This window comes from Apteryx rowi, unplaced genomic scaffold (genome assembly GCF_003343035.1).
Source record: "Apteryx rowi isolate R43461 unplaced genomic scaffold, aptRow1 scaffold_156, whole genome shotgun sequence".
In the NCBI taxonomy this organism is placed as follows: Eukaryota; Metazoa; Chordata; class Aves; order Apterygiformes; family Apterygidae; genus Apteryx; species Apteryx rowi.
Genome location: NW_020447819.1, coordinates 474,674 through 489,392, shown reverse-complemented (window position 1 = coordinate 489,392; position 14,719 = coordinate 474,674). Strand labels below are relative to the sequence as shown.

The 14,719-nt window shown below is 39.4% G+C and overlaps 1 protein-coding gene across 1 annotated transcript in view; it reads left to right on the top strand.

Annotated features, from left to right (window-relative positions):
* The window catches only part of OTUD7A (OTU deubiquitinase 7A), a 161,187-nt gene extending 147,175 nt beyond the window's left edge, over nt 1-14,012 (top strand). The window contains exons 12-15 of the mRNA XM_026059346.1: nt 555-704; nt 8,870-8,984; nt 9,247-9,331; nt 12,395-14,012. Of these exons, the coding sequence (XP_025915131.1) occupies nt 555-704; nt 8,870-8,984; nt 9,247-9,331; nt 12,395-13,825 (1,781 nt within the window). The 3' untranslated portion in view covers nt 13,826-14,012. The remainder of the gene's footprint in view (nt 1-554; nt 705-8,869; nt 8,985-9,246; nt 9,332-12,394) is intronic.
* Nucleotides 14,013-14,719: the final 707 nt, after the last annotated feature.

Below are 14,719 nucleotides of genomic sequence, written 5' to 3'. Positions count from 1 at the left end.
TTCCTGACCAATGAAAAAACTCAATCACTTTTACTTCATTTCCTCAAACTTTTCCTATTCCAATTTTGTGCTCCTCCCCACACCTGTTTTTTTTTTCTCCTAGACCCAATCTGATTCTGTCACAATGATCCCAGTGTTCTTTTCTCATGAGCAGAGTATGTTGCCTAAAGAACTGAGAGGACTGATAGTGTATTTACTGCTGATTGTTGGAAAATATTCCTATAACGAAGGTATTCCAGACAGGTGCAGATCTACGTGCATGAGAGAGTCATAACGATCTTTTATTTAAAAGACACTGATGTCTTTATTAGTAAACAGTTAGAACGAGGGAAAATGTATGCATAAGGGAAAAATGTTTTCGTTCATAGTTCATAGTGTATTTTCTGACCCTTTTATAATGAAATTTTACCTGCTCTTCTGACTGTTTTCAACATTGCTTTCTTCTTTTCTACATTGCCTACTGGTACCTCTAGAAGCACAATTGTTGCATATTATAGATCCAACATTAATGTCCGTTCTTTCATAAAGCTAAAGAATCCCATTTTTCTTTGCAGCATTTGCACCTATACCATTTGGAGGAATTTATTTGCCACTTGAAGTTCTACCAAACAGATGTCATTGCTCACCTCTTGTCCTTGCCTACGATCAGGCACATTTCTCTGCTCTTGTTTCCATGGAACAAAAAGATCAACAGAGAGAACAAGGTATGCTATGAACATAGCAGCTCAATGTTATGTAGTGTATACATATGTATTTTCATCAACCTGTAAGTGTATTTATATCAGAAGGGAAACAATATCCACTGGGTTTTATTGCTGCATTCTTAGGAGTGTAAACCTTACTGGTCTAATCACAACACTGGGAGCCAAGAATGCTTCAGTTCTAAGCCTTGTGCTACCCCAGACTGTCTTTTGCACTTAAACCTTTTGTGGCAGTTCCACATATGTAAATAGGGACAATCTTAGTTACCTACTTTAATTTTTGGGTTGCTGAAGGTGTTTATTAATTAGGGTTAGTAAAGTGTTTAGAAGATTAAGTGAGAGTCAGATTATTATTGAAAACTCATGTAATGGAAAATAACTTTTCTATTGTGTGTTAAATGCACTTTTTTCATTTAAAAACATTCACTTGAAATGTTTTTTTTCTCATCATCTTGATGTTTTAGAGTATATAAACATTTGAGTGTTCCTCTGCTAGACTAAACCTACAGTCCTTCATGTCCAAGTTATTGCCAGTCCTCTAGTCCACGAGGAAGTGGGCCTAGAATGAGATTTTGGCCATATAAGTGGCTTTCTTAGGAGGAGTGTTTGGTCACAGAATAATGCTGCCAGGTTGTCAGTGAAGACCTGATGTAGGAGCAAAATAAGAAGAAATGTCCCTGTTAAAAAAACAAATGGGGGGGGGGGAAACTGTAGCATTTTGTGGAACGTCATGGTCATACAACAGTTATTTCAATTATTGCATATTTATGCTTTTAAAGATTACTTCAGTACTCTCATGGCTTTTTTGTTATTAGTGTGCAAGTTAGCTAGGCTAAGGATAACTTAGGTATACCTACCTGAAATGTGGTCACATCTTTACAATATTTCAGTCTTTTCTCATGAGAGAGATGCTCCAGTCCCCTAATCATCTTAGCAGCCCTCCGCTAGACTCGCTCCAGTAGCTCTATGTCTCTCTTGTATTGGGGAGCCCAGAACTGGACGCAGTACTCCAGATGCGGCCTCACCAGGGCTGAGTAGAGGGGGGGGGATCACCTCCCTCCACCTGCTGGCAACACTCTTCCTGATGCGCCCCAGCATACCATTGGCCTTCTTGGCCACAAGGGCATATTGCTGGCTCATGGTCAACTTGGTGTCCACCAGGACTGCCAGGTCCTTCTCCGCAGAGCTGCCCTCCAGCAGGTCAGTCCCCAACCTGTACTGGTGCATGGGGTTATTCCTCCCCAGGTGCAGGACCCTGTGCTTCCCTTTGTTGAACTTCATGAGGTTCCTCTCCGCCCACCTCTCCAGCCTGTCCAGGTCTCTCTGAATGGCAGCATAGCCCTCTGGGGTATCGGCCACTCCTCCCAGTTTTGTATCATCAGCAAACTTGCTGAGGGTGCACTCTGTCCCTTCATCCAGGTCATTGATGAAGAAGTTGAACAATGCTGTCCCTATGTGCAATAATAGTTTATGCTACTAATGTGAAGTGTGAGGCCAGTAGTCCCACAATGTGTGACTGGTTGAAAGCCAATGGATTTGCATATATCTTTGAAGGAGCAAAAACTCAAAAGTAGGTAGACAGTTGGTAGCCAAGTTCCTGTTTTCATTACTACCCTATTCTTCTTCTGCAGATGAATGACATAACCACTCTTCATCACAGTTTATCAGGCTGCACAATTGGGACAATACTGCTTACTTCCATGTCCTCAGTTGTGTTGAAGCATAATTAATTTAAGGGAGATCTTTAAGATTCTTGAGCAATAATGCAAATTATCATTAGATAACATATACTTCCATAAACCATTTTTGCAGTCCTTTCATATCAAAAAGTTATATTTTGATAATTCGAAATGACTATTTTCTATTGCCATTTCTCTAAATACTACTATTCTGTATGCTGAAGATTTCCATACACAGGGAGCTGTCTACATTTTTAAAAGCTGCATCATACTGCAAAGCTTGTTTAAATTTATGTAAATATGGGTATAAAATGAACTCATCTGGCTGTCTTCTACAAATTTCTGTGCCACAACCTCCAGCACATAAAAGGTGTACGCATGTGGATTTCTTGTGTCTCAAATCAAACTTCTAACTCTAGCCTGCTGTGAATAAGTCATATCCAATTAAGTTTCTAGCTCTGCTTTCATGAAATTCAAAGCTAATAGAAAACATATCAAGACAAGTAGAATTCAGAGGAATATGTCTGTCTTTTCTTGTATTGCAGTGAAGGGAAAACTGTTTTGCCAAAGACATGGTGAGACTTTAAGAAAAATTAAGTCAAGAAAAGTTTTGCAAGTAGGTATAAGTCCTCCCTATTTTTCCACCTAATGAAATCACAAAGGTGGTTTAAACCCCTAATGAATGCATATATTTGTGATGTAAACACTGAAGTGTGTAGTGGTTGATGAGATCTCCCAAGTTAATTTCATTTAGTCCTTCTCCATAGAGAGTGGTTTAGAGACAACTAAACATTCTCTAGTTAATTCCATAACCCTACGTGTATATAATTTGATTTTGGATGAATTAGGCTTTTTCCATGCTTTTGAGACAGTAAGCATGCTGCAGCTATGCAAAGTTGTCACTAGAGAGAAAGATGTTCATTAAAATGATGAAAAGAGGAAAGAAATTCTTGAACAACAAAAGTTTTGTAAATGTCTTTGTGCAAGAATTTGACATCTAGTAAGTCATCCTTCTCGAAAGGAACTGAGATTTTTTGGATGAGGTTGTGCAAGATGGGAAATGCTTTACAAAGGATTGCATGTGGCATTGCCAAGCTTGGTGAAGATGAGACTGAATTATAACATGGAAATGCAAAAAGGTTGATCTGAATGTCAGACATGTGATGGGAAAATCAATCCCATCAAACTATTTGGCCTTTGGCAGAACATGGCTGTTTCAGGGATTTGCAGGTAGGTGCTTGGCAATCGGTTTGGTCTTTGCATTATGTATAATGGGACATTGCAGATGCTTCCAGCCCTCAAAAATCTGTGGAAAACATTTTTTACATAGGAACCATTTCCTAAACAGTACACTGAGGTACAATGTGAAACATCCTATAAGAAATGAAAGTCTGCAAGGCAAATTCGTACCACTTTCATGAAATAATATATTAATGAGGACAGGAGTTTTGAATAGCCCTTTAAGGATACTGTTTCACAGTTGATGATCGTAGCAGGTATCTTGCATCCAGGACTGTAGTGTCAACATGCTGTTCAATTAGCAACTCCTGCTTTACGTATACGTTGTACAAATTGTGGAGCTGCTGTCTGGTTATAGAACATGCCTCCATGTCATTCAGTCTTCATCTTTTGTAGTTCCAAATTCTGTTGGTGGTGAAGCAAGACCATTTCTGGAGTAGGCAGAGTCTATTTCTTCCTTGCTAACCACTGGGACCACGGTAATATCAATAGAGTGACAGTGATATCATTTTTTTCAGGCAGATCTTTCTGTCTTTGTTCAATACTTGATTATCACAGGTCTTACAAGAACTGATGTGCCTAAATAATTGGACTGAATACATAAAACTTAACCATCTCATTGGGATATTGTAATAACTGTTGCAGACAGGGTAACTCTGCCCCTGACCAAATATTGACTGAATACATAAAACTTAACCATCTCATTGGGATATTGTAATAACTGTTGCAGACAGGGTAACTCTGCCCCTGACCAAATATTTTGCTACTGTGGCATCCCCTAAGTTCATCCTGTCTCTTGGTATTGTGTTACAGCATTCAGAGATACGCGTGGATGCCACCTACTGAAATATCCCTAATGTTACAACCCATATGTTCCTGTTACTTACATGCTGACAGGAAATTTTGATTTTGATAATGAGGTCACATATTTGATTTCTCTCACGAGTGCTAGCAGTAATGTTGGACATTCTATTTGTGGCTAGACACAGTCTTTTTGTGGGCTGTTCCTAGACTTGTAGTCGCCCAGGAAAGGTACTAGGAGAGAGAAAGCTACCAAAGATCCAGCAAGTCATCAATAACATTAAGTATTGGCTTTGTTTATATATGAGTTTAGCCAGGTTAATTGCAAAGGCATTTGAATCAAAATAGTGTTTATTTTGTATGATCTGATTTTAGGTGTTACTGCAATTCCAAAGGGGACTTGAATACACAGGCTCCGATTCTGTGGAGCAGCAAAGAGCACTTGTCATAAATCTGGGCTGTAGGGAATGCGTTATCTGTCAGCTGCCAAAATGATGGCTGTTAGAGACAGCAGCGGTCTGATAGCTAGTGCAGCATTACTGTTGTCCTTCAAATGCTGTGACAGGAAATAGATTGGCACAGGGATGCTCCAATAATGCCTTGTTTGTTGGTTTTACCTTGCTTCCTATGTTGGCAGCTGGGTCATGGAGGAAAGGAGAGCCACAAATTTCCAGGGGTCAGAAAGCAATGGCACACGTGCCACAGATTGCATGTGGCCAGATTTTGAATTGTCAGAATGAAGCTGAGAGCTTGGAGCTACCACTTCTTAAAAGAGCATGTCTGACAGCCAGATTATTCACTACTTAGTCATACTATTTATGAGAGAGACTTCCTGTTACCAGATGTCAGGAGTAGCATCTGAAGCTGTCAGAACTACTCCACACACATACCTATGTGTTCATGCTGTTGAGAAGCTGTCTTGCAGAGGAGATGGCATGTCCTCTATTTGTAAAATATGTGTGGTCAGGTAAGTGTTGATGTGAATGTTTGAAGTTCCACTTTGGCATGAAGTCATGTAGCAGATCATTTTGAGCACTAATATAAATGTATATAAAGAGAGAAAACATGCTGCTAACCTTGCAAGGTCTCAAGTAACATCCTGTTGTCTGAAGAGGATTTAAAACACATTTTGACATGTCTTCTGGTTACTCACTTTGCCTAGCACATAGCTGGCTTTAGTGACGCTCTAAGCGTCGCTAAACGCTCTCGTTTTGAAATCTACAGCATTGGATTAGAAACCTGTAAATACTTACGTCTTCATACAGGCTATTTATGCAGGTGTGTTTTATCTTTGTTCATGTACTAAGGAAAATAAAGAGTATTTCTTAACATCCCTGAGACTGCTTCATGGAAGTTAGAGCTTCCCACACTCCCGTGCTTGTCAACCAGTCAGCAGTGAAATGGCTCCCTGTAGGCAGGCTGCAGTAACAAGTGAGAGAAGCATGACAGTGGTTTTTAATAGCAGTATGTCAGCAGCTGTGTCAGCATTTTCTTTGATCAGTGTCTGCAGAAATAGCTAAACTGTTGTGCTTTATGGAAGATTAATAAGGATGCTTGTGGCATGAGGATGAATACTGGGAAAAGCTGTGACTTCACAGCATGGAAAGCAAAATACCGAACTGAGGAACAGAGCAAAGGTCCCCACCGTGTGTTTTAAAACTGACATGGATGAAATAGCTGGTGTTACTTTTGATGTATGCCCGCTGTTAGTGTTAGGACTTGAAGATTATGTTTCAAACAGTGTGGTTTCATCTAGAGAGCATCCAAAATCAAGTTTAACCACAGTAACACAGCAAAGTTGCAAAATCTTTGATTTAGCTGGGCACGGGAAGATTTTATAATGTCAGATTTGCTATAAAAATGAGGTGATGGATCTTTCTTGTAGTCCTGAACATCGAAATACTTTGCCTGTTAGGAACTTGGGGAAATCCTAATAAAAAAACAATATTATTGAATGGAATTCCCTGAGAGAGAAGGAATCTCTTGCAGCAAAGGTAAAATTTTAAAACTCAATGAGTTTAGCAGCTACCTGTTTCATGAAGATGATGATAGTTTGAGGTTGATATGAAGCACTATCCATAACAGTGAGCATAGGGTTTACATTCAACTCAGAGCCTAAAAAAATAATAGTTAACAGACATTTCTGTGCAAAGATGGAGACAGTACAGTCATAATGTGTTAAGTAAGACAATAGAGTGACACTATGTAGGCAATCATCTCTAAGCTTTGTTTTGTACTTAGAGATTAAGATTTTAATAAAATAGGTATTGGTAAACATTTTAATAGATGTATTTTCAGTATCAATAGAAGCAGCCAGCTTTTAAGGGTTGCTTTGAAATTGTTTATGAAAAGTGATTGTTTATTGAATTAAATAAAAACTTCTTAGTCTCAAGTCATGCTTAAAAACCAAAGAAATGCAAATTTACATCTGAGTTTTATATCCCAAAGAATGAGATACACCTCTGTGGTAGTTCTTTGGTCCAGGCTTCCCAGCATTGCCTGCTTCAGTGGTCACGTCCCCAGTTCTCTGCCAGTCCGTAGCTGTAAGAGAAGGCAGCGTGCTACCAGAAGTGGAACTGCTCTGTTGTAAACTTTTAATGCAGTTCTTTTCTAAGGTGCTTTTTTTCCTTTAAACAGTTCATGTGTTGCATTGTGAGGCCCTTTGTAAATCCAGTCAGTACCTACTATCTGCTTAATTAAGTTAATTGGCAGAACATGGACGTTAGTAAATTTTCCTTTGGAAATAGGATCAGTTATAATTGTGTTCTCAGTTATTCCATCACAGCCCCTTGTTGATATAACTTCACTGAATTCAGCAAGGTGAGCCCTCTGATTACAGCAATGAGTGTGATAAGAAGTGTATTCAGTTGCCAACTCTGCTGTACCTTTCTTAAATTCTCACCCTTCAGCAACTTGTTTTACCCACCGAGTTTCTTCAGGGAGCTAAATTCTCTTACAGTATTCATTTCCATGCTTGCATCTTAAAGCAGTGTCTGGAGCTAAAGTTGATTAATCTCCAGCTGTTCTATACTTTATTTGCAGTTAACATGGAGAAAATATTTCAGGAATTACACATCATAAGCAGTAGGGGGCAACATTTCCGTGAAATTTATAGAGTTTTGACTTTTTGTTTCCAATCTGCAGAGCAGAAAATGAAAAACTATTTTTTTTTGCAGTTGTTGTCAAGCTGTCTGAACCAAATACTGACTTCAGCATGTTAAAAATGCAGATTTTATTTCCTGTATTCTGCTCAGTAAGACACAATATTTAACTGTAAATGCTGTATCTTTGTGCTGACAGCATGTTTTCTGCTGTACCTTTTTGTTGACAACATATGTTTTCTGAACTGCAGAAAATACTTTAAACAATATATAACCAATAAATGCAATAAACTTTCCATAATTCACTGCCGTGATGTTGGGTGGTTTCTCTAGGTTTCTTTGCCCCTTGGCTTTGTTGGAATGAATACCTAGGCTAAGTCATTAAGGTTTCTGATATAAAAAATTTAATTCCTTGATTGGTTGTCAGAGGGACAGCAATGACCTGCACAGGTCTGAGAATCCCACGCGGTCACTCAACAGCTTTGATTTTTGTTTTCTAATGAAATGGAAGCAAATTGCTGGCTTTAATTAAAGCTTACAGTGCTTTTCTCTTAGTTTATTGATGGTGATGAATGATAGCCACTTATTTTATAAAATGTGTCACAGTGTAGTCTGTGTGTGCTGAGTATAAAGCAGAGTCATTAAGATATGTGTCAGAAGGCAGAGCCCCAGCGGAGAGGGGAGAGGACAGAAGAGCAAGAAGCAGCTACGCAGTAATGCTGGGATGTGACAACAGTAATGGTCTTTCCTTCAGACTCGAGACAGTCCTTAAACTGACCTCTTAACCCATATATATATTGATCTTGGCTTCTCAGTTCTGATAAGTCACAGTTCAAGTCCAGAATCCCCATAATTGCTTTTTGCTTTGTTTCTTAATACTGTTATCAATGTATTTTTATTTATTTTACTGTGGAAAATGAAAAGGAGTAATACTAATCCAAAAAGGCAAAAAAGAAAAAAAAAAGTGTGCCTGTCTGTGTCAAAGACAGGAAGGAATATTTCAACATTTTATTGCTTTCTGCTATTCTAATATTCTGTCTCCTGGAAAATTTTTTGGGCGTTACAAATGGCAGTGTTCTCCCAGAGGTCTCCTCTCCTCCACTGTGACTGTCTCACTCCAGAAGCCATCCGTGCATTCCCCTCTCCCTCTCCTCTTCTCACACATCAAAATAGGGAAGTGGAGCCTGGTATAAATCATTTGTGGTGCTCTGGTTAAAGGGTAGGACACTTCTGCAGCACACTTGGCTTCTGGCCTTTTTCTTTAGCCAGCTATTTTTTAACTGTTTTTCACAGCTAAATCTTGTTGTTGTTGTTGTTGTTTTGTCTCCTTGTTTCTTCTGTACTTCAGCGGTGATCCCCTTGACTGACTCTGAACACAAGCTGCTGCCTTTGCACTTTGCGGTTGATCCTGGGAAGGACTGGGAGTGGGGAAAAGATGACAATGATAACACCAGACTGGCCAAGTAAGACCTTTCTGTAACTTTAGTATTAAGCAGTAAAGTGTCTTGAGCCATACCTGATCTAAGTCTTGGGACACCTGCTGACAGTGAGAGCTTTGTTCATGTTCCCTTGTCACATAGGTGAAGAGATGGGTGGGTCTCCAGCCCACGGTCGCAACTCAGGCTGCTGTTACGCCCAGCGGTGTAGCCCCTCCCTGTTAAGAAGTATTGCTTTTTCTTTCAGGGTGTTTTTAACTGGTTTGTTCCCTTCTTTTTTCATCCTCAGTTTGATTCTGTCTCTTGAGGCAAAGCTTAACCTTCTGCACAGCTATATGAATGTAACATGGATACGCATACCATCTGAAACACGGGTAAGGTAAACTTCCCCTTCGGTCTAAACAAGATGAGAGGCACAAGCTGCACCAGGGTGTTGTGCAGGGTAGGCTGCATGGTCTGGCTAGCTGCCTGGAGCCACACAAGTGCGCTACCAGCAGAGAGACAAGTCACTCGTGGCTCGTTGCCATTGCAGTCAGGCTTATAAATTTTCTAGTTATTAGTTTTAAAAGCACAATTGCTTGTATATTTTTCCAATTCATACTCTATTCTGAAATGTATTTTCTAGTCTAATCTTTCTGTTATTTATTTTAGTACTCCCTGTAGTTTAGAAAAACCTTAAAATAGATCTTTCTCACCATTTTTTTCTCAGGACTTTGGCTTGCTCTCCTAATAAATTGGTTAGGTCACCAGTTCCAAGTCCTTTCTTTTTGATGAGAATACATTTGGACCCCTGGATAGCTCCCAGTTCAGAGAGCAGCTGACAAAAGGCCATGGACTGCCACTGAACTGGAGCCTGCTTCTTTGGGAAAGCTATTTCAGAACCATGCCCAGCTGGCACCTCCTCAGCTGGAAATTTCTCTGCAAATTACACTGAAGAGATTGAGGGGTTAGTCTGGAGGCAAAAGGTTGCTAGGAGAGGATGGGGGTGATTTAGGCAGCCTACACAGATGGGATTTGAAAGGAGGAATGGAACACAAAGGGGAAAAGAGTTTAAGAAGTGGCAAGAGGAAGAAAAAAATATGTTTTTCTTCAGTTTCACCCTAAAGTGGTAGCTACCACAGCAGAAGGAGAGGCAGAATGATCCTGTAGTTGTAAGCTGTGAGCCTGAAAACTAGTGTGACCTGAGCTGCCTTTCCCTGCCCAGACTTCCTGCACGAGTAGAGTCAGGTTGCTTCAGCACTCCTTCCCTCCTCTGCCAAGTAGGTACCAGCTCTGCTCACAACAGGGTGACAGGGTGCGCAGGACTCCAGGGACAGAGGTCATTTAAGTACCCAGGGAGGTAGACATGCAAACACATTTCTGCAGAAGAAATATATGCATCTGCAGAGTTCTTTGACTCTGAATCATTACAGTTAGTTAAATGTTTTGTATTTATCTTTAGCAGATTGTGGCTTCGTGGTGCCTGAATACACTTGTTAGCCATTGCAGCATGTGGCTACACTCAAGCTTTTCATTATTGCACCCGACTGGCCTCCTTTATTAGAAAGAAGTAAAGTTCTGGACTATGCTTTAAGCATTGCTTAAAAAAAAAGAAAAGAAAAGAAAAAAGCCCAGCAATAACAAATAAGCTTTACTGATTGTTACTGTTCATAAATGAAGTGAGTTTCCAGGTTTGATATAATTCTGGTCCTGCTGCAGAGGTCTTTTACAGTTTAGTTTGATTTGCAGTATCCAGAATAGCTAAGTGTTTTCAATCATTGACAAGATGCATTAGGATTCTCTCAGTCACTTAACTCTTTTGTCATATCTCTCTCTGGTGCTTTTATTGTCTCAGTACCACTATCCATCCAAATAATTAAAGATGCCAATACTGCTGCCTCTTGAGAAAGAAGGATTAATGTAGTATAACGTAATATTAACCACTAGATTTGACTGGGATTAGATACAGTTTACTTGCTTGCTCCTTCTGCTAGGTTCTAAACTGACCAGTCACATACAGAATTCTCAAGATTTTAAAAAGCAGAAAAAAAACTAACATATTTTTTTTAAGGTCAAAAATCAAATACCATTTTTATAAAGCAAAACTTTTCTTGGAGATTGTTATTCTTACACATTCACGATTTCTATGTTTAGGCAAAATATATATAACTGATGGTTGTTAAAGGTATCATCTTCATGTATATGTATTTCACAAAACTTTCAGGGTGCCTTACAGACTGATGAAATAGAAGTTCTTCTACATTTGCATCTTTATTTCTAATATCATTATGGTTATAATGAACTTGCAGATATTTTATCAAAATCAAAGATCAAATACCACCTTCTCTGTGAAAGGAATATCTTTTCTACTTCTTTTAGGTCGGGCTGCTAAGTTTGAATCTTCCCTGGCCTTGCACGATCTTAATTCCACTACTGCAGTTACAGAAAACCTTGCATTCAACCTTATCTGTGAAATTTCACAGATTTGGTAAACAGGCAATCTCTGAGAGAAATTGCAAAGTTTTGCTAAGCATCAGTAGTGCATTTTAGATTAGAACTGACTGTAAACTGGTGCAGTCATGCAAAACTGCCACTGAGAAACAGCTTTGGTGTGAAGTCTGTTTTGCAAGATTCAATGAACAGAGACAAATTTTGTAGTATCCTAGGATCCTTTTGCTTACATTTTCAAGGAAGATGCTTTATGACCTTACCTAAAATATAAGTTTGAACTCAGAATTTTGATGTCAGTTTTATCTACCCTTTATTTCTGATAACAATAAGTATACGTCATTGTATTCCTCAATGCACTCTGATAGATATTCAATAATTCAGGCAAGATGTTTAGCTCCGATGTGTTGTAACTTTTATTTTTATGCACTGGAGACCACAGATAATAAAGAGATTAATTTAAATAAGCTGTTTTGTGAACATCATAACTTTTGAAATATTACTATGTACAGATATGTGCTCTGCATCCTCCTAGCACCTTCCAGTAGAACATCATTTCCCTTCCATCAGAATAACAGCCATTTCTTTCCATGCTCTCTGTCCACCCCCTGGCTGAGGGGCAGCTTGTTTTGTGGCTGGTTCCAAATGAACGGCCGGTCAGATGGTCAACACAATCATGGAGGTCATGCTGCAGCCTCCCCCTTGACAGGAGCACAAACATGGGGCTCTCCATTTTTCAGACACTGATTTTCAGAATGTCCAGATGACCTCTGCTCTGCAAGTGGGTTTGAGATGAGCCAAAAGCTACTGTAGGAAGAAGAAAGATACATACTCACCCCAGCCAAATAAGCTTTATTTTGTGCAGAAACCAGTCTAAAATGTCAGTGTAAAAAATTAAAAAGTATGCAAAAAATCAATGTCAAAAGCTACATTAGATTTGTTTACTTGCACCAAGTCCTTGTGTGAAACTGACTTTGCTGTATCTAATTATAACTAATTTCCCATAACAGGCCCCTTTGGCTCAACCAGAATCCCCTACAGCTTCAACAGGGGAAGACGTTCAGTCTCTGGCTGACTCAATGGACTCGGACCGAGAATCCATCTGTAGTAATTCAAATGGCAATAATGGCAAAAACAGTAAAGAAAAAGAAAAGGACAAACAGAGGAAAGATAAAGACAAAAACAGGACAGATTCAGTAGCCAATAAAATTGGAAGCCTCAGTAAAACCCTAGGAATTAAGCTGAAAAAGAATATGGGTGGTCTTGGAGGCCTGGTGCATGGCAAAATGAGCAGAGCCAATTCAGGGAATGGGAAAAATGGTGATGCTGTAGAGAAAGTCAAAGAGAAGAAGTCTAAGTCTCGAAAAGGGAGCAAAGAGGAGACTGGACAGTCTGCAAGCAGTCCTCCATCTGAAAAGACCACTCCATCTCCTACTGATAAAGCTGGCAACTCACCCATTGAAAAGATGAACACTAAATCCTTCTCTGACAAGCAGCCTGACCCATGGAAGTACAGCACTGATGTGAAACTCAGCCTCAATATTTTGAGAGCTGCCATGCAAGGTGAACGCAAGTTTATTTTTGCTGGCCTTCTTTTGACCAGCCATAGGCATCAGTTCCATGAGGAGATGATAGGCTATTACCTGACCAGCGCACAAGAGCGTTTCAATGCAGAGCAGGAACAGAAGAGAAAGGATGCTGAGAAAAAGACTTCACTGAATGGGTCATCTGCTAGGAAATTGGAGCAAGAAGCATATTCAAAAGAAAAGTTAGAAACATCTCCTCAGGATAGGGCATCACCAGTCTTGCCTCAAAGCCATACAACTCAACTGGTTTTAAAATTTAAAGATCGCACTAGTCCCACTCCAGGGTCATTTTCTTCACCTAGTAATGGTGCTAAGAAAAGTGGACCCATTCCAGTATCTGCCCACTATAGCCATACACCACCTGTTCAAAGGCAAAGTGTCATCCATTTGCATGATGTCAACTCCAAGCCATCGAGCTTCCAAGATGATACCTATAAGCCAGTGGTTGGCACCTTAAAAACCTGTGCCACCTATCCCCAACAAAACAGATCACTGTCTTCACAGAGCTATAGCCCAGCCCGGATATCTGGTATCCGTACAGTGAACACGGTGGAATCACTGAGCTATGCTATGCCTACTGAACACAAGTCTCAGACATATACAAATGGGTTCAATACTGGCGATATTAGAGACAGCTTAGAATATGTTGATGACGATGCTCCTCAAACCTGGTTGAACAATGATAAAAATCAAGGCAGAAGCACAGTTTGCCCAATATATTCCATTCAGCAGAACCGCTGTAAGAAGGAGAACTGTTCCTTTTATGGTCGTCTTGAGACTGAAAATTACTGTTCATACTGCTACAAAGAAGAGTTAAAGCGCCGGGAGAGAGAAAGTAAGGGACACAGGCATTGAGGATTCTTCTGTGACTACTTAGTTCCATCATTTTCTTACTTACAAAGTAAACAGTGTTGAATTGCAGTAGAAGGAATCCTTAAAAAGAAGAAAAAAGCATTGATGAGTGAAGAGTGTCCAGCTTTTCACTTTTCTGAGGCGATGAGGAGATAATAGGATTAATTTATCATAAAAATTTGTTGTTTTCCATTTTGTCAGTGTCTTTTTTACATATACTGGTAAGCTGAAGGGTTATTTACTCCTTTGTCAGTGCTGTGTATATGTTTGGTCAAAAATTTACTAATGGTGCCTGAATTTACACTGACATCACTCAGGTAGTAGAATGATAGGGGAAGGTATAATACTGGAGATGTGGTGCAGTGGGGTAGTGTCTGCCTTGTAGACATTTGAAATTCTATAGCTATTATGAGTATTTTTTCCTCAGTAAAAACTAAATTTTTCATAGCCCCTGTCCCTTTTTTTAGAAGGGTGGTGATTTTGCATACTGCACATTCTTAACATAGCAGCATATTTCATTATTATTAATGTTTGTACTCACTTTAGTCTGAAATGCAATGACTTCAGGAAAATGGGAGTGAAGGTCTGAATTCATGAGGTCTGTAGTTCTTCCTAGTTGTGAGTTCTTATCAATTATTTCTACGTTCCAATAAAAAGGTAGATTTGAGCCATTCTTCTTTGTTCTGAATTTTTAAACAGGTTTTATGAAAAATATATTATGGCTTGCAAGACTTCATGTCTGAAGAAAACCCCCACATAATACAGTTTTGGGCACCTGAATTTCGGTAGCATTTTCATTGCTGTTAAAATGGAGAAAAATGTTAAAATCAGCTAAAATTTTTTGGGGGGATTTGCAAAATTTGATCAACAGCTAGGAAATTTAGGATCAGTTTAGAG